The 21,653-nt window shown below is 59.0% G+C and overlaps 1 protein-coding gene across 6 annotated transcripts; it reads right to left on the bottom strand.

Annotated features, from left to right (window-relative positions):
• Nucleotides 1-858: 858 nt before the first annotated feature.
• Nucleotides 859-20,614, bottom strand: Znf787 (zinc finger protein 787). Of its 6 annotated transcripts, none has more exons than XM_078031378.1 (3): nucleotides 20,201-20,611; nucleotides 8,093-8,181; nucleotides 859-2,579 (listed from the first exon to the last, which is right to left on the bottom strand). In XM_078031378.1, exons 2-3 carry the CDS (start codon nucleotides 8,169-8,171, stop codon nucleotides 1,513-1,515), a joined length of 1,146 nt encoding a protein of 381 aa, XP_077887504.1. In that variant the 5' UTR covers nucleotides 8,172-8,181; nucleotides 20,201-20,611; the 3' UTR covers nucleotides 859-1,512. The 6 variants fall into 6 exon arrangements, with proteins under 6 accessions (XP_077887504.1, XP_077887506.1, XP_077887507.1 ...); XM_078031380.1 differs by lacking the exon at nucleotides 20,201-20,611 and adding an exon at nucleotides 19,687-20,014; XM_078031381.1 differs by lacking the exon at nucleotides 20,201-20,611 and adding an exon at nucleotides 19,483-19,592.
• Between the last annotated feature and the right edge of the window lie 1,039 nt (nucleotides 20,615-21,653).

Raw genomic sequence — 21,653 nt, 5'->3', positions numbered from 1 at the left:
ACAGAGGAGGAAACTGAGGCTCAAGGCTTTGCCTGGTAAGAGGCAGGGTGGAGACTGGCCCTGAATCTTTCCTGGGGAAGGGGCCAGACTTACCACACTGAGCAGGCACCAGAACCCCACTGCTAACCTCCCACTCCTTTCCTCACCTCCAGAAGCACCAAGGTTAGTGCTCAGCAGAGGAACATAAGGGCACAAAGCCCAGTCTTCATAATCCCCATGACTCCCAGCAAACCACCCCCCACCTTTGGTGACCTAAACTTCCAATGAGCTGGGAGGCAACACCAGCCTCCAACACCTGCTCACTCAGGCAGAAGCCCCTCCCTGCCTCCTGCAGTGCAGGGGAGGGAGCCTGCGGCCCACCCCCTCCAAGCACCTCCTGCATTCAAATGGCTGCCTGCCAGCTTGGAAATACCCACTGGTGGGGCGTCACCACACCCCCCTCAAGCCCCTGGGGACAGGGGTCTCTGGCCTGGGGCTGTGACCCAGGTAACTGGAATTGTCATCAGAGGACCCTTCTGACAGGAAGCTACAGTGGTCCTGAGGCACCAGGCGGCAGATACTGTAGCTACCTTTGCAAGAAGTGCCCATGTGACCAACTGGCTGGAGAGGTGTGTGCTGTCTCCAGGGAGCAGAAAGGAAGGACTCCCGGGGTTGGAGAACTGCCCATTACTTCCCCCTGCGGCGCGGCACAGTGCAGTGCCTTCCTCCAGCCAGTGGCAGGGAATCCGCAGCTCCTGAGCAGCACCCGGCAGGAGCACCGGCACAGGCGGGGCTGTCCACTGCGACACCTGGGGTTGCCAGAGCCCTTCAGACTCTTGCCCTTCTTCCTCCCGAACCCAAGAACCACACGGCTACGGGGACAATCGAATAGTGTGATTTATTGCCCTCACACCCCTTCTTCCACCTGCCCACGCCAGGGAACAGACAGCGCACCCCATCCTCTGAAGGGGGCTACCCTGGGTGTCGGGGCTCCTTCTGCTTCACTCCTCTGCTACCCCACACCCAGGAGCAGGAGGAAAACCTGGGCTATAAAATCAATAGGACTCAAAGGGCAGAAAAAATAGTGGATGGGAGGGGGTAAGGGGTATGATTAAAAGAAAACTCTAAGAGGGCAAAGGGCCCCTCTCCCCTCGCCTTTCTGGGACCCTCTAAATACAAAAGGCCAGACTTCCCTCCATCTCTTACAACATCCCAGACAGTGTGGGGAGAGAGGGGCAGCCTCTTGCGTGAGGGTCTGGCCTCTTGACCTCTACAGTTCTCACATTGTCTAGCTCTGGCTCTGGCAGAGAACCTAGAAAGGGCAGGGTTTGGAGAGCCAGCGGGCACCTTGAGAAACCATCTTGCCCTAATGCCCACAGGTCCTCTCGCACCAAGACAGCGCAGGCCGAGTAGCAGGGGCAGGAGACGAGGATGCCACCGGTCGCACCCCTCTGTCCATTTCTCCCTGGCCTCCTGGTTTTGTCGTCCCCGCCAAGCCCGAGGGGCCCTGCTCCCCCCCGGGCGCCCCCGCCCCTACCGGCCCTCCGTGCCACGACACTCGGTGCAGCGCCCGCCGGAGGCTGCGTCCTCGTCCTCATCCTCCCCGCCAGCCCGGTAGAAGCTCTGTCCGCAGCTGCTGCAGACCGAGGGCGCGCCCACAGCGTGGATCTTCTTGTGTCTGCGGAGCGCAGCGCCCTGCACGAAGCCCTCGCCACACTCCACACAGATGTGCGCAGGCTCCTCGCCGCCCGCCGCCCCCAGCCCGTCCCCGTGCTGAGCCCGCTGGTGGGCCAGAAGCCCAGCCCCATGCCCGAAGCCCTTCCCGCACTCCATGCACACATAGGGCTTGGGAGCCGGGGCGCGTCGTGACCGCGGCCCGGACGCCCGCGCCCCTGCGCCGGCCATAGCTGCGGCAGCCGCGGCGCTCTCTCCAGGCGCGCCCACCACAATGATGCCCTCGCCGTCGCCCACCGGGATGGCGATCTCGCCGTCCGCCGCCGCTGCCTCCTCCGGCGCCTTAGCGCGGCGCACACTGGCTGCCAAGACCTTGGCGGCCACACCAGGCCCTGACAGCTCGGGGTGCAGCCGCAGGTGGCGCGCCAAGCTCTTTGGCTGGCTGAAGCCGCGGCCACAGCGCGGACACACAAAGGGCTTGAGGCCGCTATGCGAGCGCCGGTGCTTGGCCAGGCTCTTGCTCTGCGTGAAACTGCGGCCGCAGTCGGGGCAGGCATAGGGCTTCTCGCCGGTGTGGATGCGCTGGTGCTGCATGAGGTTGGAGCTCCAGCTGAAGCGCTTGCCACACTCGGAGCAGGCGTAGGGCTTCTCGCCCGTGTGGATGCGCCGGTGCTGCACCAGGTGCGAGCTCTGCGAGAAGGTCTTGCCGCAGTCGCTGCAGGCGTTGGGCCGCTCGCCGGTGTGCGTGCGCTGGTGCCGTGTCAGCTTGGACCAGTGGCTGAAGCTCTTGCCGCACTCGTTGCAGATGTAGGGGGCGGGCGGCCGTGGCCTAGGTGGGGGCCCCGCCGGGGGTGCAGACTGGGGCGGGGAGAGCTTCGTCGGGGGCCAGCTGGGGACGTCGTCATCATCCATGATGAGTATGTCCACTGGAAGACAAGAGAGGTGGGGAGGGAGTCAGAGGCAGCAGCTCCACAGAGGGCTGTCCATGCAGGAACCCTGGCTGAGTGCTGGCCTGGGACAGCTTCTTGATTGCCTTTATGGAGTACACCCTACCACCAGTGGGGACAGCACCCACATCACAGAAAGCAGGTCAGGGTCTGCTGCTCTTCACACCCTCGCCCTGCCCTCTACTCAGGGCACTGACCTCTGGGGGGCATCGGCACCAGTGTTCATCACCCTCTTCCCCAAGGTGTGCTCCTGCAGGCGGTGGCAGCCATGCCTAGGGAGCAGAAGGACCTCCAGGAGGTCGTTAACCGACTACATAAATGGATGTGCAGGAAGGAGGCCAAGAAAGGCCTCCAGGGAGCACACGGGAAACCCAGAGCACTGAGCTGGGGCAGGGAGGCTGAGGGCCGGAGTCAGGCCAGACCCAGATGCAGCCTGGACCTGTGCGACGGAGGACGCCACCTCCAGCCCACCCCAACAAAGCCTTTCCCGCATTTGCACCATGCCTGCCCAGGCGCCTGTCTCCCAGCCCGTCCCGTTCTTGAGACGTGGGTGCTGTCCACAACACCTGCTCTCCTCATGGGGTCTGCCAGAGCTATAGAATCACACGCCAGGGCCTCAAGAGGTGCACCCCGATTTCCCTCTTGCTAAAGTGCTCAAATACATCTGTGAGACGTCACTGGTGAACACAGGGAGAAGAGCTAGACCCTCCGAGGGCAGAGCTCTGTGTCCTCTGTATGCAAATCGCATAAGATGGCTGCTATGAAACATGAGTCTTTGCGAGTGAGAAACCCAGGCAGGACAAGCTGACGCCTGGCACACCCTGACAGCCACGGCCCGCCCACTCAGCCACCTCCTGCAACAGGCCCTCACTCTTCCAGCAAGGTCCCTGGCCAGCAGCACCAGGACCACCAGGAACTGCAGATGCGGACCCCTGGGCTTCACCCCAGCCCACCCACCAGGGGGTTCTGGTGTCCTCGAGTTTGAGAATTACTATATTGTAAGGCAAAGAACACTAGAGTCACATTGGCAGGGGACAAAATCCAGGCAGGATGTGAGCATCAGGGAGGGACCCTGAAGAGATGGCATGAACCCCAATTTATTGTCAATAAAAATCAAGAAAGAAATTACAGTTTATTAAAAAGAGAATAATTAAAAACAAAAACCTCGGAAGCTCTTAGTCCCAGGCAGAGTGACCGGGCCAAAGGGTAGGAGACCTGCTTTCCCATGAAAACAACAGTTGCCTGGTTTGCAAAGTTGTCAAGAGCATGGGACACAACGTGTGATGCAGAGCGGAGCTGAGAAGGCCAAGCAGGGCACTGGGGGAGGCTGAGGTGCAGGAGTGTGGCCAGAGGTGCTGGAGGAGAGGTTGGTTCTAGCAGCCACCTCCAACACAGCGCTTCTTACTGCCGGATGAGCGACCCTCTCATCCCTCAGGAGGTGGGCTCTTCGTCCCGCCATGCACTGTTTCACACACCAGGCCAGCCCCGAATGGTGCTGCAGGTGGAGGGCAGGCTATTAGGCAGGATGCCACTTGGGTCCTTCAGCCTCCCCATCTCAGGAGGAAGAGGCTACCACGTTCCCAGAATCCCCGCAGTCCCTTAAAAGGACCGGAGAAGCTGGGGATGCAGCCCAGCAGCAGTGTGTGTCAGGTCCTGGGTTCAGTTCCCTAGCACATGCATGTGAGTGCACACGACACAACAAATCCCCAGGAGGAGAGTGGTGCAGAACACAGGTACTTGATGAAAACCAGCAGGAACCAAGGCGACTGAGGCTGGAGCAGGGCCCTGGGTGGAGGGCAGGGTCCCGATACCTTCCTATTGCTGAATGTGCCCATGGATCAATTCAACCCACAGCAGACCAACGTTGTTCTCAGCTTGGGGACAAGGAGTTGAGGGGTCCTTCAGCTCCTCCAGCCCTGGCACACAGCAGGCAGTGTCCCACACCTCAGACCCCCGAAGTGGAGCCCAGCAGCCACAGTTCTGATGTCAGCCTTCTGTGGCACACATGGCAGGCACAAAGAGCTCCAAAACCAAATGCAGAGGTAAAAATCTCAATATAAAGACACACCAGGCCAGGCATCTCCGTCGCCTGCAGGGAGACCCCCGCCACCTCCCAAGCCCAAGCGGATCAGCTCCGGGTACTTCTTCATAGCTCTGCCACCAGGACTGCACTCCGAGGCACTGTGCTCCGGTGTGTCACTCTAAGCTGGCTGGTCCAAAGGACAGCCCGTGTTTCCTCGCAGTGTTCCTGTTGAAGATGGCCACAGGGTCCTCCCAGGCCTCTGCCAGGCAGCTCACTCAGGCACAGCGTGGCGTCGTCCTGCTTTTTCCAGAGGGCTCACAGCATCTCCTTGTGTGTCTCCACATAACGCAGACAGAGTGGACCACAGGTTGAATGGGGTGCACAAAAAAGCGCTCCTGTTGCCCTTTGTGTTGAAGCTGAACTGAATCCTACAGACCCCATACCTGCCCCTCAGCACCCAGTGCAGTCTCGGGAGGTGATGGCAGGTCAAGAGCTCACTGCCCCTCAATGGCAAGGTTTTCAGGAAAAAGCACTGTCGTCTGAAGTCCCCTCTCCCCAGCACCACTGGGGATGAAGGTGGACAGCCGGCAAGCTTGGCAGAAACGCCGTCTGCCCACAGGACCCGTGGCCTTCAGTAGTACCACCTACTTCCACACTCCCTGCCCCAGACCCCCCATCAGCAGTGTCCCCAGAGCCCTGGCCTCTTGTGGTGCGAAATGGCTTTCACAAGCAATATCAGGAAACACTCACTGCTTCTTTTTCAAAGGTCCTCAGGAGCTCACAGTGAAACCCCCCATTCAAATCTGGGACTCCAAGGTTTTAATTTAGCCTCTCACATCTGACACCTGCACCCCACTTCTCCCCGTGAAAACTGGTTCTCAGTGACTCGGCCACGCACCTAAGGGACCCCGCAGCATCTGCTGTCCTCATGCCCTGCACACAACTGTGCCCACCCACCAGGTGTACATGGGGACAGCCTCACCTGCGCAGTCCCGAGGCCTGGCCGATCACCGCCCACAGCTGCTCTGGTCACAGCCGCCGTCTGAGGCTCACTGGTCTGCCATCAGACTCCTTGGGAGGGCGCAGGCACCTGGAGGGGAGTTTGAGCACGAGCTCCTGGGCTCAGGCTCACCTGAGGACTACGCATCTGCCTCTGCCTCTGCCCTGGGCGCTGGACAGCGGTGCTCACCTCTCAAGCCACGTCGTCACGTGCTACTTCTGCTGCAACACCAGAAGGGGCAGGCAGTGGGGGCCCATGCTGCGTGGCCTGCTTGGGGGCCTCGGGGGGATCTTCTGCTTCACTCTCTCGCCCGACATCCTCTGCAGGGCTGCCTCGCGGTGCGTGAGCTTTCCCTGTGCCTGGCTTCAACACGCGTCACTGCTGACCCTCTTCATTTCTCTTCCATTTTACGTCCTCTGTCACCTCAGCTGTTCATAAGGAATCCTGGGTTCTGCAGTTCTGGGGTTCTTCCACGTGCTGTGCATCTTGGCACATCTCAGGGATCCTCACCTTCCTGGGTGTGGTCTTCTGTTTTCCTTTCCAGGGTATCTTTTGGGGGCTGCTCTTAGCATTGTTCTGTGGCTCATGAGGATCCGCGAGGTGGTGAGGCTGACTTCAGCTGCCTGCACCCCCTGCTCACGGTGGCCACACGCTCGCCCCCACGCGGGGCTCTATTGGCTGCTCCCATTTTCATTGGGACCCTCTCTCCTTCTCTGTTGGCAAGGACAGGGGCCCAGCAGGCTTCCTGTTGGTTCTGGCTGATCCAAGAGCCCCAGGCCCGGGCTGCTCCAGCCCTTCAGACCTCCCTTGCCTGGACACAGCAGCCCCTCCTTCAGCTGCCAATCTCCAAGCCCCCCCATGCTTTCCAGTGAAAGCCTGAAGGCAACCGCCCCGCCTCCATCTTCCCAGCACCCTCGCTGCAGTCCACAGGGGCTTGGGCCTCTCGTTGGCAGTGTGCTGGGCTTGACTATCCAACTGCTAAGTTCCTGCCTGGGAGCCTGAGGATTGTCCAGGGCCGCACAGCAGCTGAGAAAGCTCCCTCAGAATCAGAACGTCTCCTCAGGACGTCATGTGGGCTGCTTCTCCTTTCACACCCTGAAGCTAAGGCCCTGGAGGGCTTGGGGCTCTCCCCACCCACCACTGCTCACTGCATACTGAGAACCCCAAGTCGGGACCAAGCCATCAGGAGACTAGTGCCCAAGAGGCAGACGGGGCTCACCTCCACACCCTGTCACGGCTTCTGTTGCCTCACCTGCGCGGACAGGAAGGATGGGACTGATCAGCAGGAAGCCCAACCTCATTGGGCTCTGTGTGGGCTCCAGGAGACGCCCCACCTCAAGAGAACTAGTGGGGACAGGTGAACGAAGTGCCGTTCTCAGTGAAGGACTGGCTTGGAGGACCTGAGCACACTTCTCAGAAACATTCGAATACAGAACACGATGATAAAGCCTCCAGTTGCACCGAAACCCTGGCAAACCGATGAGCCCAAAGATGGCCCCCTCGGCTCTCCTCTGCGTCCCCCCTCACTGGGCTCCAGTGGAGAGGCAGGCACCAGGCAGCTCAGCACCCTCCCTCAGAGCGCATGCTCCAGCACAGGCCTGGCCACAGTGCCAGCAGCAGGTCACTGCGCTGGGTGGCCAGTGGCAGGACAGAGGGCAGGAGAAGCACGGGGGAGCAGCAGTGAGTGCTTCCAGACGTCAGGATTTGTGCCCCACTCTCCCTCCAGCCCCATGTAAGCAGGCACAGGGCCACGTCCTGGGTGCAGACGCAGGCCCCAAATGAGCCAGCTGAGCCTCAGGCTATGTGAGCAGTGCTGCCCGGGCACAGAGGACGCCAAACCTGGGGCGAGGCCGCCTGTTGCCACTGCGCCTCTTCCCAGGGCCTTCTCATCCCTGGGCTGTAGTCATGGCAACAGAGGGAGTGAGTGTGTGGTGGGCTGCGTCTCAAACACACCCTGGACTGTGCAGCCTACAGATGCGTTTTATTCACTCAAATACTTTATTAAACAAAATACATTGCCAACACGCAAAGATTTCATGGTGACACCCATCAAGTCCCCTGAAACACAGGCACCCACCCTCCAGGCCGGTCACTGCTGCCTTCCAGGCCCTGCACTTGGGTTGGCCACCCCTGGTCTGAGGAGCAGCCTGCCAGGGAGCAAGGGCCACCGGGAACCAGAGGCCAGAGGAAGAGCAGGGGTACCCTCAGCAAGGGACAGGGTGCTGCCCCAAGCTGCAGGCACCGGAGAAGAAATCAGACAGAGGTGGTCCCCAAGGCCTCAGGACAGTTCCAACTGCAAGGACAACTGGAAACACCAACAGGAGCCCCTCCAAGCTAGGATGCAGAGTCCTGGGGAGGAGAGGAAGGGTGGGAAACCAGGCGTGCCAGAGTCACAGCAGGGGGAAGAGCGTCCCCCGCTGGCGGGAGGGCAGCGGAGCTGGCTTAGTGGAACCTACAGGGCCACCTCACCTGGGTTCTCGTGACTGGCCATCTGCTGGTCCTCAGAATCCAGCGGCCCCGGAGACCAGGCCTCTTCCCGAAGCTCCATGTCTACGTCCCTGTAGGAAGTGGATGAGACAGAAGGACACAGTTTACAGGGCACCAGATGGAACTGAGGGCCCTGGGGTCAGGCACTGCACCAACAGCTCAGCAGACAACGCCCCCCGACTCGCCTCTCACAGGGAGTGGAGGGAAGGCCTGGGGTAGCCACTCAGGCCACAGCCACACCAGCCTCCTGCCCAGCGCCACCTATGGCTGGGACACAGTGTACAGTGCTGCCTCTGTGCCTCAGTTTCCTCATAGGCAAGATGAAGGACCTCAGGTGCAAACAGGATGATGCAAACACCACCCCACCATTTTGGGGTGGTGCAAACACCACCCCAAAATGAAGCACTCTTGCCATGGAGGGACTCCTGAGCCACAGAGGTCCTTGTGCCTACGACAGGTCACCTACCAGCACAGGAGGACTGGACAGCAGCAAGTGCACTTGCCTGCCCTGAGGCCTTCCTATATCCCAACCACACGAAGTCCTCAAGCCAGACACAGTGGGCAGGTTCCTGACGCCAGTCCACCAGCACACTGGAAGAGAGTAACTGGACCTCGAGGGTATCTGCTCAGACGGCAGCCAGACAAACCTGGCATTCAGGTGTAGAGGAATCTCCAGTGACCACATGGCATCAAGGAATGGCAGAGCCAGCAGGCAGCTTCCAGATGCTAGGACTTCACAAACAAGGAAGTTCCAGTAGAATTTGGGGAGGGGAACTGACACAGTGCTGCCAGCTTCAACAGCCAAAACAGAGCAGTAAGAGGGAATTGCAAACATAAAGAACTCCTGCCTCCTGTACAGGCACTGCTGACTGGCTCTCAAGTCCCCAGCACCTGCAGGAGGCAAAGCTGTCACAACTCCAGACCCTCAAGACAAGAGCCATGCACGGGTCTTGCAGGCAGGCAGCAGAAGGGCCAGCCAGCTCCGGGCCTCGGGAGCAGCCTCAGCGGCACAGCCATCTCCCATCAGCCCAGCCAGCCCAAACCCCTCAACGCTCCGAGACACCGTCTCCAGAGAGCCTGGCACTGCCGGCCCTCCTTCGGAAGGCCCTAGCTCCCTCGCCTCTTGCTAGTCAGACTGCACGCCCCTGCCCACTGGCAGCACTGACCCTGCACCCCTGCAGCGCCAGGCATGGGGGCGCTCTTGGGAGTGTGGACCAAGACTTGAGGGAGCAGCCTGCTGAGACAGAGCCTGCCCACCCCACGTGCAGGACCTCCCCACCCGGCTCAGGCAGAACTTGCAGCAGGAACACACTGGGGACAGACACCAACAGCCCGGCAGCTTGTACAGCACGCAGGCCCCTGACCAGGTGATCACCTCTCCAGAAGCCACTCAGAAGGGAAAACCAAAACCTCAGCAGACGCTTTTTATGAGGGAAAAAAAGATCGTGGCAGAGTTTAGCACCAGAAAACCAGCAAGGTCACACATGCCCAACAATGGAAGAAAGTGTCAGAGATCATACTGGCCTGCTCCACAGAAGGTGGGCTGGCCCCAATGATAGCAGGGTGCCACCAACAGGGACCACCTGCTCATCACATGAGGATTGATTCTAACTTCCTTCTGACTATTTTTCTGATTTAATAGTAAAATATAATTACTTCTTCTTCTTCTTCTTTTTTTTTTAGTTCTCGGCAGACACAACATCTTTTGTTTTTGTATGTGGTGCTGAGGATCGAACCCGGGTCGATCCATGCCAGGCAAGCGCGCTACCGCTTGAGCCACATCCCCAGCCCATAATTACTTCTTAATAAGAGAAAAAGTCTAAAGATTGATTTTTTTTGACAGCTGTGAGAACTGTATCAAATGGGCAAGTGGTGGGCACAAGGGCAGAGTGGGGGGCAGCAGAAGTGCCCGGGATACGCCCAGCCAGGGCTGACCTCAACCATAGAGGCAGCGGTGACTCCCTTTCTGCCTGAAAGCAGGGGAGAAACTCCCACATGCGATGTGCTCTGCTCCTTGTGCCGGGCAGCAGGACGACTTATCGCAAGGTGGGAGCCAAGGCCACAGCCTTCTGCACAAACAAGCCCTGCTGAAGCTCGGATTCCCCTCGGCCCCAGCCACACGGCCACCCTCCTGGCGGCCCCCAGCCTTGGGCCTCACTGTCCCAGGACGCCTCCAGCACACAGGCAAGGTTAAGGCACATGCTTTTCTCCTGGTCATCTGTCTCATGTCAGCCTCTCTCAGGCCCAGAGGCCCTGCGAGAGGAAGTTCTGCTTCCCCTGCAAACACACAAAACTGGCCGTTGTGGTGGTGCACGCCTGTAATCCCAGCACCTGGGAGGCTGAGACAGGAGGATTGCAAATTCAAAGCCAGCCTCAGCAACGGGTGAGGCACTAAGCAACTCTGTGAGACCCTGTATCTAAATAAAATATAAAACAGGGTGGGGATGTGGTTCAGTGGTCAAGTGTCCCCGAGTTCAACCCCTGGTACCCGCCCCTCCCCCAAAAAGACACAAAACTGCAGCCTACACAATACATCATCAACCTCCAAACACCACAGGAGCCAGGCACAGTGACCAGACCTGTAACCTCAGTGACTCGGGAAGCTGAGGCAGAGGATCACAAGTTCAGGACAGGCTCAGCAACTTAGCAAGACCCTGTCCCAAAATAAAATTTTAAAAAGGACTGAGGATGTAGCTCAGTGCTAGAGTACCACTGGAACAATCCCCAATACCAAAATTTTTCTTTAAATATCAGGCAGAGCCTGGCACACTGCAAGGGACGAAGAGTAGTGCCCAGCTTTGGGAAACAGCCTGGCAACTCTTCCAGTGACAAACGCACTGACTACAGACCCTCAAGTCCACTGCTGGGCCCATACCCAACAGAAGAAAACACTCATGTCGGCCACAAGTGCCACAGGTGGTGTCCATGGCAAGTTGTTCCCAATGGGCAAAAAGTTGGACCAATCCAAACGCCAAGGCAAGGGCACAAGGCACACATGGCGGGGACTCCCTGTGCAGGCTGTCTGCGCCAGGAAAGACACAGTGGCTGCTGGAGGTCAAGGCAAGAACAGGAGTGAATGCTGAGTGGTGGGGGCTCCAGGAAGGTGAGGAGACACTCTGGAACTAGACAGTGGCGCTGCCTAAGCACTCCGTGAACGAGATCACCAACTGTACACTGCAGAAGAGCGCCTCGGTGCACAGGTACCTCTAGTAAAAAGTGAACTCTAGAACAGCGCCCCGCCCACTGACTACAACACCACAAACATTGTTTAAAAAAGCATGGGAAGAGAACAGGAGAGACGGGAGGCTGCTGCCAGGGGCCGCCAGGGCCAGGGGAGGGCCAAGCCTCATGGCCTCTGCTGTTTGAGCCTCCTCTGCCAAGTGCGATAATGTTTCCCTGAAACGAAAGCCTAAGCTCAAGAGGCACAGGGACTTCCCAGCTCAGAGCCCTCCCTGGCCCCAGTCTCAGGCCCAGCTTCTGCAGGGAGGGGCAGCCCAGGGCAATGAGGCCACAGGCATCAGGGCCAGGAAGAGAGCGGGCCTGGCCGCTGAGAGGTGGAGGGGTTGACCCTAAGCTCTCTGCAGGAGTCTGAGGTCAACAAACTCCTCCCACCTGCCAATGGTCATTGTCACATTTTAAGACTTATCTAATTACCTACATGAATGACAGAGGCAACTTGCCTCCTGGTCCACAAACCCTAAAATACTTGAGAAGTGGCCCGTTACAGAAGTTCACTGACTCCTGATGTGAACGATGGGAAGCTCTCAAGGCCCAGCAAAGAGGAACCCGGGGGAGCCTGAGGATGGGAAGAGGGAGGAAACAGGAACAGGGCAGGCAGGAGGGAGGCTCCAGCTTGACCTCAGTGTTGTGTGGCTGCTGACCCAAAGTTCCTGATGATTTTGTCTGTGGATCCAAGGTTCATAAATGAGGGCTGGTGGGCGGGCTCACAGGTGACAAACCACATAATAACCCGGCAGACCTAGAGCAGCCTGGGCAGGAGGGAGGCCTTCCTCCGGCTACTCTGCACAGCCCGAATCGCCACTGTGCACCAGGGCCCTGCAGCGGGCGTGGCAGAAGGAGCGCATGGGCACTGAGCTGGAGCACAGGCATCTGGCGGTCAGCTGCAGGAGCGGGGCTCTTTACCAAGGCTTAGGTGCTGCTTGCCCCTGACCTCTCCCAGTCGGTGGCTGCTGAGAGCGGCTGGACAGCATCCCTGGGGGGCAGATGTGCATAAACAAGCTGAGTGCAGGCACCCTCTCTAGTCCCTCTGCAGCAGTGCTCTTTGACCTTGAGCAAGGTTCTGCTTCTTCAGGCCTCAACAGCATCCTCCGTAGGATGGGGACAAGGAACAGCAGATGACTGGTACCACTGTGTAAGAATCAATCGGCAAGGCTGGCAAAAAGCCTAAGAAGGGTAGCTGAAATGCCACGCAGTCCTCCTCCTCTCCATTCACCTTCCCTCACACCCTCACCTGGGTGCTGGCCCTCCTCCCTAAACCTCTGAGCTCTGGGGCCCACCCCTAGGACCTCACAGTGTGGGGAGTGGGGCTTCATCTGCAGGGTCAAAGATGACGAGCTGGGGACCTCGGGCAGCTCCTGACTCCACTTTCAGGGCCCAGGGCAACTCCCTGGAGAAGGTCCCTCACCTGCTCTCAAGAAAATCCTAGGCATGAGGCCCTGGTCTGATCCCCAGCACCACACACTAGAAAAGAAGAGCACTGCAGGCAATTCAAGGAACCCCGAAGCAAGAAGGCAGCAGCCTGAATCAGCCTACCCGGGCCATCCCTGCCTGTCCTGCCACTCCACCCAGGGCCCTCTCCGTGCAGGTGCTCACCCTGCTCTGACCTCCACCTCCAGAGGAAGGAGGGGAGGGCATCTCCTGCGCCCACCCCAGTCGGGCCCTCCAGCAGTCCAATTAGCACGCGGATCTGGCAGGGCTATTAAGCCCCAGACAAATTATTGTTATTATTGTTGTTAAGAGGTCCCACCCACCCCGCTGGATGCCTGCCCGCCAATTATCCCCTTTCTTCTACTGCCAATCCAGCCTCCTCCTCCCCTCCCCTCCCCGACACTGGGGCTGTGGGCAGGGTCAGAAGCAACCCCTCCCAGCAAGGCCAAACCAGGCTGCTCCCAGCAGAGGCTCTAGACCCCCTCTCCCACCCACCTGCATCCCCACACACTGGCTAAGCCTTGGAGGGGGGACTGTACCTCCTTTTCATCTCCTGGGCAGCCCTTGACCACCTGCACTCCTCCCACTTAGCAACTCAGTTAAGAAACACCCTCTGACTTTTCAATCACCCAATGCTGCAGCCACCCTTCAACATGAACCTTCTGACATTGCTGTGGCACCACCAAAGGCATGGGCACAGGCACCTCCTGTTTCCTTCACCAGCACAGGCTTCTCTACCCACCCTTCCCACTGCCAGCTCCTGCCCCCCCCCTACCACAGTGCAGGCTCCCAGCCTGCCCTTCTCCAGTCCCCTCCCACATCACAATCAGTGAACCCTCGTAAAAAGTCACTCTGTTGAAATAACCCTGTTAAAAACTGGGCACCTGGGCTGGTTCCATGACTTAGCTATTGGTGAACTGTGCTGCTACGAGATTGGGTTAAAGAAATATGATATTTATACCTAATAAACTTTTACTGTCATAAAGAATAAAATTATGGCATTTGCTGGTAAATGGATGGAAATGGAGACCATCTTACCAAGTGAAATAAGCCAGACTCAGAGAGTCGAGGGTCAGAATGTTTTCTCTCACATGCAGAAGCTAGAGTAAAGTAAGGGGGGAAAGTTGGGGTAGGGGAGGAAATGCCATGATTCTAGGAGACCCAAAGGGAGATCAGTGAGCAGAGGAAGGAGACTGAGGTGGAGGGAGGAGGGACGGGAAAAGGGAGGAGCCATGGAATCGGATGGGCAAACCACACTATGTACACACATAAATACATCACGGTGAATTCCACCTCTGTGTACATCCATAAAATGCCAATTTTTAAAAACAATAGAAGGAAGACAAGAGTGGAGGAAGAGGATCAGGGGGCAGGGGAGGGAGGGAAGAGGAAGCCCTGGAGAATGAGTGGAGCGAACAGTATTCCCTGCACGTGGGAGGTGGTCAATGTGAACCCCACCATGGAGCATAATAAGACACCTAATTAGGAACACTAGGCAAAGGCGCTGAACAAGCATTTTTCCAAAGAATACAGACAAGTGGTGACAAGCTCGGAGAACTGCCCCAGGCCATCAGCTCTCAGGGAGACCGAAGGAAGCCTAAGGAGATGGCACCTGGCACTTCTCACCCCTGGAACATGGGCTCGGGGCTGCTGGGGGGACTGGAAGCCTCTCCTGGGCAGGCTAGCGCACCGCAGTGGGATATGGGCAGCCCTCACAGGCCAGCACCTCCACTCCTGAGCGCACACACAAGAACACAGCCACCCAGAACCCCTGACGTGAATGTCCACAAAAACACACTCTCTACAGCCGGAGCGGAGGTACCCACCGCCCAGCTGACACACACCCTACAGAGGAGCCCTGCAAACTCAGGGCTCAGAGTGTGCCAGGCAGAGGGCACTGCCTGCCTCTAAGTGTGCATGATGTCCAGATGTCCGTGGAGAAAGACAGTGGAATGGGGCTGGGGATGTGGCTCAAGCGGTAGCGCGCTTGCCTGGCATGCGTGCGGCCCGGGTTCGATCCTCAGCACCACATACAAACAAAGATGTTGTGTCCGCCAAATACTAAAAAATAAATATTAAATTCTATCTCTCTCCCTCTCTCTCACTCTTTCTTTAAAAAAAAAAAAAAAAAAAAAAGAAAGACAGTGGACTGACAGCTCCGGGCCAGGCAGGTAGACAGGATGGCCACTCAGAGGGCAGCTTCTCTTGGGGAGGAGCACGGTGTTCTAAAATCGACCATGGCAATGGATGCACAACTCCGGAAAGCACACCTTAAATGGGTGAGCTGTGGCATGGGGGACCTTACCTTAACAAAGCCACGACGACAAGAAAAAGCAGCGCAGCTCAGTGCTCCCTGCCCACGCGCCCACCACTGGCCCAAGGAGCACTGTGAAACCGATTCCTCCACAGGGCCCCGTCTCCCCTGCAGCGGCGTCTTCCTCCAGACCTGGATTCCCTGTGCACTGCCACCTCTCCTGGCCACACCTAGCATTTCTCTCTGGAGAGCCCTGCCCAATCCTCCACCTGCCAGCCCATTCCCCCTTTTAAGGGTGGGCTCAAGGGTCCCCTTCTCCTTCCACCTCTCATCATCCTTTCTTGGTTCCTGCAGTGCTGGGGATTGGACCCAGGGCACCATGCGCAGCAGGCAGGTGCTCCACCACTGGCCACCTCCCACCCTCTAGTCACCTTGTCTATTCCTTCCTGGCCACAAGTTTCCTGAGGGCAAGCTCTAGGTGTGCCTCCCCCTTTCTCCTGCACCCGCAGTCCCAGACCCACAGATCCATGACCTCAGTGGACCTCTCCATCCCACCGCCCCCACCTCTTCCTGGGCCCAACAGAACCACCACTGCTTCCCCACCACCTCCTTCCCCCATCCTCAGCTCGTGCCAGTCCTAGAACCCATTCTCCTCCCTCCCTGCTCCCCGATCCCAGGACTACATCTGCACAAGGCCAAAGCCAGGCCCGCAGCACGTCAGCCTGGGGCAAGGCCTGACCATCGACTCTGACGCATGTCAGGCTCTCACTCCTGTTTGGGGGCGAGCCCCAGATTCCCGCATCTCATCTGGAGCCACTTCTGATAGACCACATTCTCTGAGAACACTATCTGCGCTTCAGTCCACTTGAGGCTGCATTTAAAGGTGGCTGGGAGCACCACAGGGCACCTGCTCCCCCTCTCCCAGTCTTCTTCCCACTCAAGGTCAGATGCTGGGCACCTCTGCTGCCTCAGCAGACCAGTGCCCAGCCCCCCTGGTTCCCCACACATGACTGAGCATGTGGATGGCCTGGAGTCACACCCGCCTTCTCCACAAGACATTTCTAGAACCCTCACCTACTGTGAAGCTGCAGTGCAGCTGGAGTGGCAGGAGCTCAGGTCCCTGGGGAGCAACCCTGCTCCTCCCTGGCCACGGGCTGCCCTCTGTGCATGCTGATCTTCAGGTCCACTCCCAACACTCAGATTCTCAAATGCTGGCAGAGAACTGAAACCTGCTAAAACCCAACAGATTACCCTTCAGAACGTACATTATGGACTCTGGTGGTAACAGGTGACGCAAGTTCATCAGGGTTAACAAACTTGGCCATGGTGAGGGCGGAAAGATAGGGACACACAGGAGCCCTGCAAATTCTACTCAGTTCTGTTGCAAACCTAAAACTGCTCTTAAAAATTAACATACATGCCAGACGTGATGGCGCACACCTGTGATCCCAACTACTCAGGAGGCTGAGGCAGGAGGATAGAAAGTTCAAGGCCAGCCTCAGCAACTTGGTGAGGTTCTAGTGACTTAGCAAGACCCTGTCTCAAAATTAAAAATAAGAAGGGGCTAGAGGGTATAGCTCAGTAGTTAAGTGCCCCTGGGTTCAATCTATAGTGCCCCTTTAAAAAAAAGAAAAGCATATTAAAAGATAGGCAAGAACAAGCACAGGCCAGCCCCCAGCTGGGCACTTTCTGGTTGGGCGTACACCCTCCCATCCTCCTTCCAGCAGCACATACTTGCCCCTAGCTCACTCGCCTCTCTAGCTTGCTCTCTGCTGAGGCAGTGTGCCCAATCATCAATGGCCCCTGCCTGGAAGCTCTCCGACTGCCCCTTCCCCCAGCTTCACTGTCCTCTTTACCCCGGAGCAACAGAGCACATTCATGGAGCATAGATCAAGCCCCAGACCCGCAGGCACAGAGTGCCGTAAGCACATAAGCTCCACTCCTGATGCCCTAACACCTAGGAGAGATGGCGAGGCGCAAGGACAATCTCTCCAGGCAGGCTGGTGGGTCAGCAAGCAGCCCCACCAGAACAGCCAGTGACCTGGGCAAGGTGCTTTGCCTGTGTGTCCATCCTACGCTCCCAGGGCCAGGATTGGGATCCAACAGGATAACGCACACTGAGAGTTCGACTAGCAGCAGCAGACAAGGTGTCAACACCATCACTGCCATTTGATCCAGAGGTTGAGACAGGCTGTGTGGCTGGTGCGATGCCAGAGCCACAGAGCCCAAGCCGAGACATACAGTGTGCGGTCTCTCGGTGCTGGCATTGGCTCCCTGTCAGCGCCTGCTAACATGGTGAGACCTATGTTCCCTAGGAAAGACGGCTACCTAACCTCCGTGGCTCCTGCCACTTGTTTGGCAAGTCCCAAACAGCGTCCAGCAGAGTATGTCCTCAAGGAGGGCACAGACTACTCGCAGCACTGCCCAGCACAAACCCTACAGCACCCTCAGCAATCACTCTGAGCAGCCTGACCCTGAGCACTGAGTCTGAGACTTCATCTGATCTTCCCTGGGCTCCTAGTATCATCTACTGCAAGGCCAGGCATCTTGGGGGAGGTTGGACATGGCTCCCCCCTCAGCACAGGATAGAGAAGCCACTGTCTGCAAGCTCACAGGGAGAGGGCAAAGGGTATGGCAAAGGCAAGTGTGGAAACCACTGGGGAGGGCCCCAGGGCCTGGCCCACCTGGGCCAGGGCTCAAGCTGATTGGCTCCTCCATAGCAGTAAGGCACGTGCTCTCTGAGCTCCTAGGACAGGGCCACCAGCACTGGCAGTGTGACAACCCCAATTCCCCCATCCACTTGGCTGGCATGAATCTTTCCCTATGCTGCAGGACCCCTAAAATGGGAGGCTGGTTCTCAAGGAGTCCCTTGAAGCAGCCAGCAGCCCTGCATGGAGTTCTCATGACAGTGCACCCCACAGAATGGGGAAGCCAGAGACCACAACTCTACAACTAAGAGGCTTCAGATCTGGTTCATCTCTTCTGACTCCGCTATTAGCCAAAAGAATCAAGCCAACAGAGGGGTGGTATAACAAAGGGCAGCTCTGTAACTAAACACAGCACAGTGTTCTGATGGTGCTGTGGGTCCTGGAGCTTGTGAGCACTGACCGGCCTCCATTCAATCCTGCTAAATGGGGTAACCACCTCTGCCCCAGGGCCTTGAAGAACTCAGGGCAACACCAGACACTAAATGCATGGCAAGTGTCATCAAGTCTGCAGACCTCTAAATACCAAGGCCCAATACTGGCATGACCTCAGCTCCAGAGGACAACTAACCCAGGTTTACGGAGGCCTATGAGGTGTGTCTGGGTACAGTCCTAAGAGCTGGGTGTCCATCAGTGACTAGAAGACCCTGGGGCAGCTGCACAGTTGCTATGGCCTTGACTACGCATCCTGCCATCCCCCTGAGGTCCCTGGGTCCTCTTGGCTATTGCCTACTCTATCTACCCTAGATGTGCTGCTGGCCCTGCACATTCACCTGACAACCCTCTGGGTCCCTGGGGCCACTCTGGCAAATTGCCCCATCTCTCTACAGCCACTGGGCCTGGCTCAAGAGGCACTGGGACCCTCCTCTGCCACCCAGTCTGGGGCCCCACAGCACAGCAATACACTGGAACCACCTGTGTCTTCGTCCTTGATGGACTATTTATTAAGGGAATTTCACCAGGCTCTTCACATTGCAGGAGGGAAGAAGAAACAGTCCGGGAAAGAGGAAGTAACACATCCAAGGTCACAGAACTGGACTAGACTGGGCCAGAATGGGAACTCAATGCCTGGCTCTAGAGCCCTTTCCAGAGCTTTACACTGACCTCTTGAATTCTGCCCTGGCTCTTAAAGGGAAGTATCAAGAGCCTTCTACTGAGGCTAACGTTGTCCTTATCAACCAGGGCTGTCCAGGAAGAAAAGGAGTGTAATTTCCTGTCTCGGGCCATAGAAGGAAGGAGGGCTGGCTGAAGGACTGGCGCCCCAGAGTTCTTGGGGAATACTCCTGGCCGGCCAGCGCCTCTCTTCATTCTGGCATTGCGCCATGTGCCAGGCAGGATAAGCCCTTCCCATTCCTCAGCTCAGCTCGGAAGGTTCGGACCTGCGGCACCACAAGTAGTTGTCTGACGGGATGTTCTCTGGGCAGAGGCAAGGGGTCTAAACTGAGCCCAAGAGGCCAGGGTCTGCCAAGGCGCCAGGACACTGTGCTGGCCCAGCACCGAGGCCAGACCTCAACTGGCTCCTCTGCACTGCCCAACAGGAGCCTGGAACCAGAAAACCACAGGGAAAAAAACAAGTCGCTGCCCTCCTGAGGCCCCAAGGGCCGGTCGGGTGGCTCCCGGACCCAGCAGGGCTTTGGCAGGGTGGTGCCCTGTCAGGGTTCGCTGTCAGCCCTCCACCTCGGCCCGTGCCGTCTCGCGGTCCCTGACGCCCAGCACGGGCGGACCCAGGCGGCCTCCGTCCTCACCTCACTTGCTCCCCCGGCCGCCACAGGGGCGGCGGGGGAGGCGCGGCGGCCGGCGGGGCGCGCAGGGAGGCCGCGGCCTTGGCCCCGCGCGGCCACGCGGCGCTGACCTTGGCGTGGCCGCCTCCCGCCCGGGACGCGCTTCCTGCCGCCCGCCGGCGAGCGGGAGAATGAATGGGCCTTCGCTGCCCGCATCCCCGTAATTACCCGTGGATCAAAGGGCAGAGCGGTCCGCCCGGGGCAGCAGCGGACCAGCAGACTCGGAAAGGGGAAGGAAGAGACCCGCGAGACCTGGGGCCGCGACGGCCCGGCCGCCGCTTCCGGCCAGCCCGGCCCCGCGCGCGGCCTCTGCCCCGCCCGGCCTCAACTCCCCCCCCCACCCGAAGTCGCCAGCACTTCCGGCCGCGGGGGGCGGAGGTGCCGAGCGGCACGGAGAAGCCCCGGACCCAGCCACCCGACCCGGCCCGGCCCGGCCCAACAGTCACACGCGCGCCACCATGCCGCGCGCCCGCGCACTGCCCCAGAACCTCGGGTCGCGCGCACGCGCAGTCCCCGGTCGCGCGCCCGCTCACGTTTCCCCCCCAACGGCGCGCACGCGCGCTCGCCCGCCCGGCCGCGCTCGTCCGCCCGCCTCCCCACCCACCCCCATGCGAAGGCTGGCTCCCGACGCGCGCCCCCCGCCACCCCCGACGCACGCCCCGCACGCCCGTGCCGCCCTCACCTCCTCCGGCCCGGGGCCACCGCGCCGCACTCCTCCTCCTCGCGCCTGCCTCGCGGATGGTGGCAGCGGCGGCAGCGGCGACTCAGACCCTGGGGTCAGGGGGACGGGCGCCCAGGCCGGAAGTGACCTTCCCGGCCGCTTCCGCCCGCGCCGCTCCCCCTCCCCTGCCCCTCCGCCCAGGCCGCCACCCCGTCCTCGCCGCTCTAGGCAGGAGGGCTCCGCGACCCCTGGCCGCAGCCCCCCAGCTCTATGGTGCCGAGCGGCGCCGGAGGAAGCCACTTCCGGACGCGTCTAGGACCCGAGTCCTCCGTCCCCGCTCTATGGCGCCTCGCACTGAGGGGCGCCGGCCCCGCCCCTCCCAGGACAGCAGGCGCGGCACAGCCCGTTAGGCGCAGACTTCCGGGTGTCTGGGCGGCCCCCAGCCGGCCGCTCGCGCCTGCGCGATCCGCAGGCCGCGCCACCCCGGGGACGCTCGCGCCACCCGGTCCTCCTGTCGTCTCTATCATTGTAACCCCTTCCGTCCCGGGATCTGGCCCTGGGCCCCACGGCTGCCGGATAGTGCTACGCTTCAGGCGCCGCGCCAGGGAAGCCTGTCCCTGCCGCTCCTGTCGGCCTCAGTTTCCCGCTCCCGAAGGACGCGACACGCGCGGTGCCTCCCCTAGGTCCTGGCACAACCAGGCTTCGTAATGGGTCTCCTCCCCCCTTGCGGAGCGCGAGCGGTCAGGGCGCTCACTGAGCGACTCGCGAGGGTGCGTTTCGCTGCGACTGTGCACTCGGCAGCGGGAGTCCCCGTCCCCGCGCGGCCCCGGGCGCTGCCAGGCAGGAGGGCTCCAGTGTGGGCCGTTGCCCCGCGACCCGTCTCGCCCGCTGCAAGTTAATTATAATCATTTTATGTTGTTGTCACTGAAACGGACAGCAAGCTTGGGAGTCAGAAACACAAGCGGTACACCTGACTTGTGATGGGACACCTGAAACGGGGGCGGGGGGACCATGTGTGTAGTAACACCTGTGAACGTCGCTCAGTTCGCTCCCTGGCTCATCTAAACCCCAACCGCAGTGGCAGCAACGATTACTTATTAGCCATTTCATGCTACAGCTGCGGGGAATCCTCAGGTCAGACCACACGAATCCCGAGATGGCACATTCAATGTCTTGCAATGTCTTTGCATGCCAATAGTAAGATATGTTTGTGTCCCGGCTTCAAAAATACTGCAAAGGCAATTTTTAAAACAAATCTTAGTAAAGAAGGAGTATGCTGCTATGGATTTATGATTATGTGTATGAACTCTGCACACAAAGCCCATGTACAAGAAACACCACATCTGTGTTCCTCTGAATTAGGTCAGCAGGTGTCCTGTGGAGGCTGTAGTGAAAGGGCAGCTTCCTCTCTCTTTGTCCCCTTCCCTTACTAGCTGGCCAAACAGAACCAAACACTGAGATCTGGAGCAGCTGG

Source organism: Ictidomys tridecemlineatus, chromosome 15, assembly GCF_052094955.1.
Source record: "Ictidomys tridecemlineatus isolate mIctTri1 chromosome 15, mIctTri1.hap1, whole genome shotgun sequence".
Classification (NCBI taxonomy): Eukaryota; Metazoa; Chordata; class Mammalia; order Rodentia; family Sciuridae; genus Ictidomys; species Ictidomys tridecemlineatus.
Note: the sequence above shows the minus strand (reverse complement) of the source record. Positions and strands in the feature narration are given on the sequence as shown.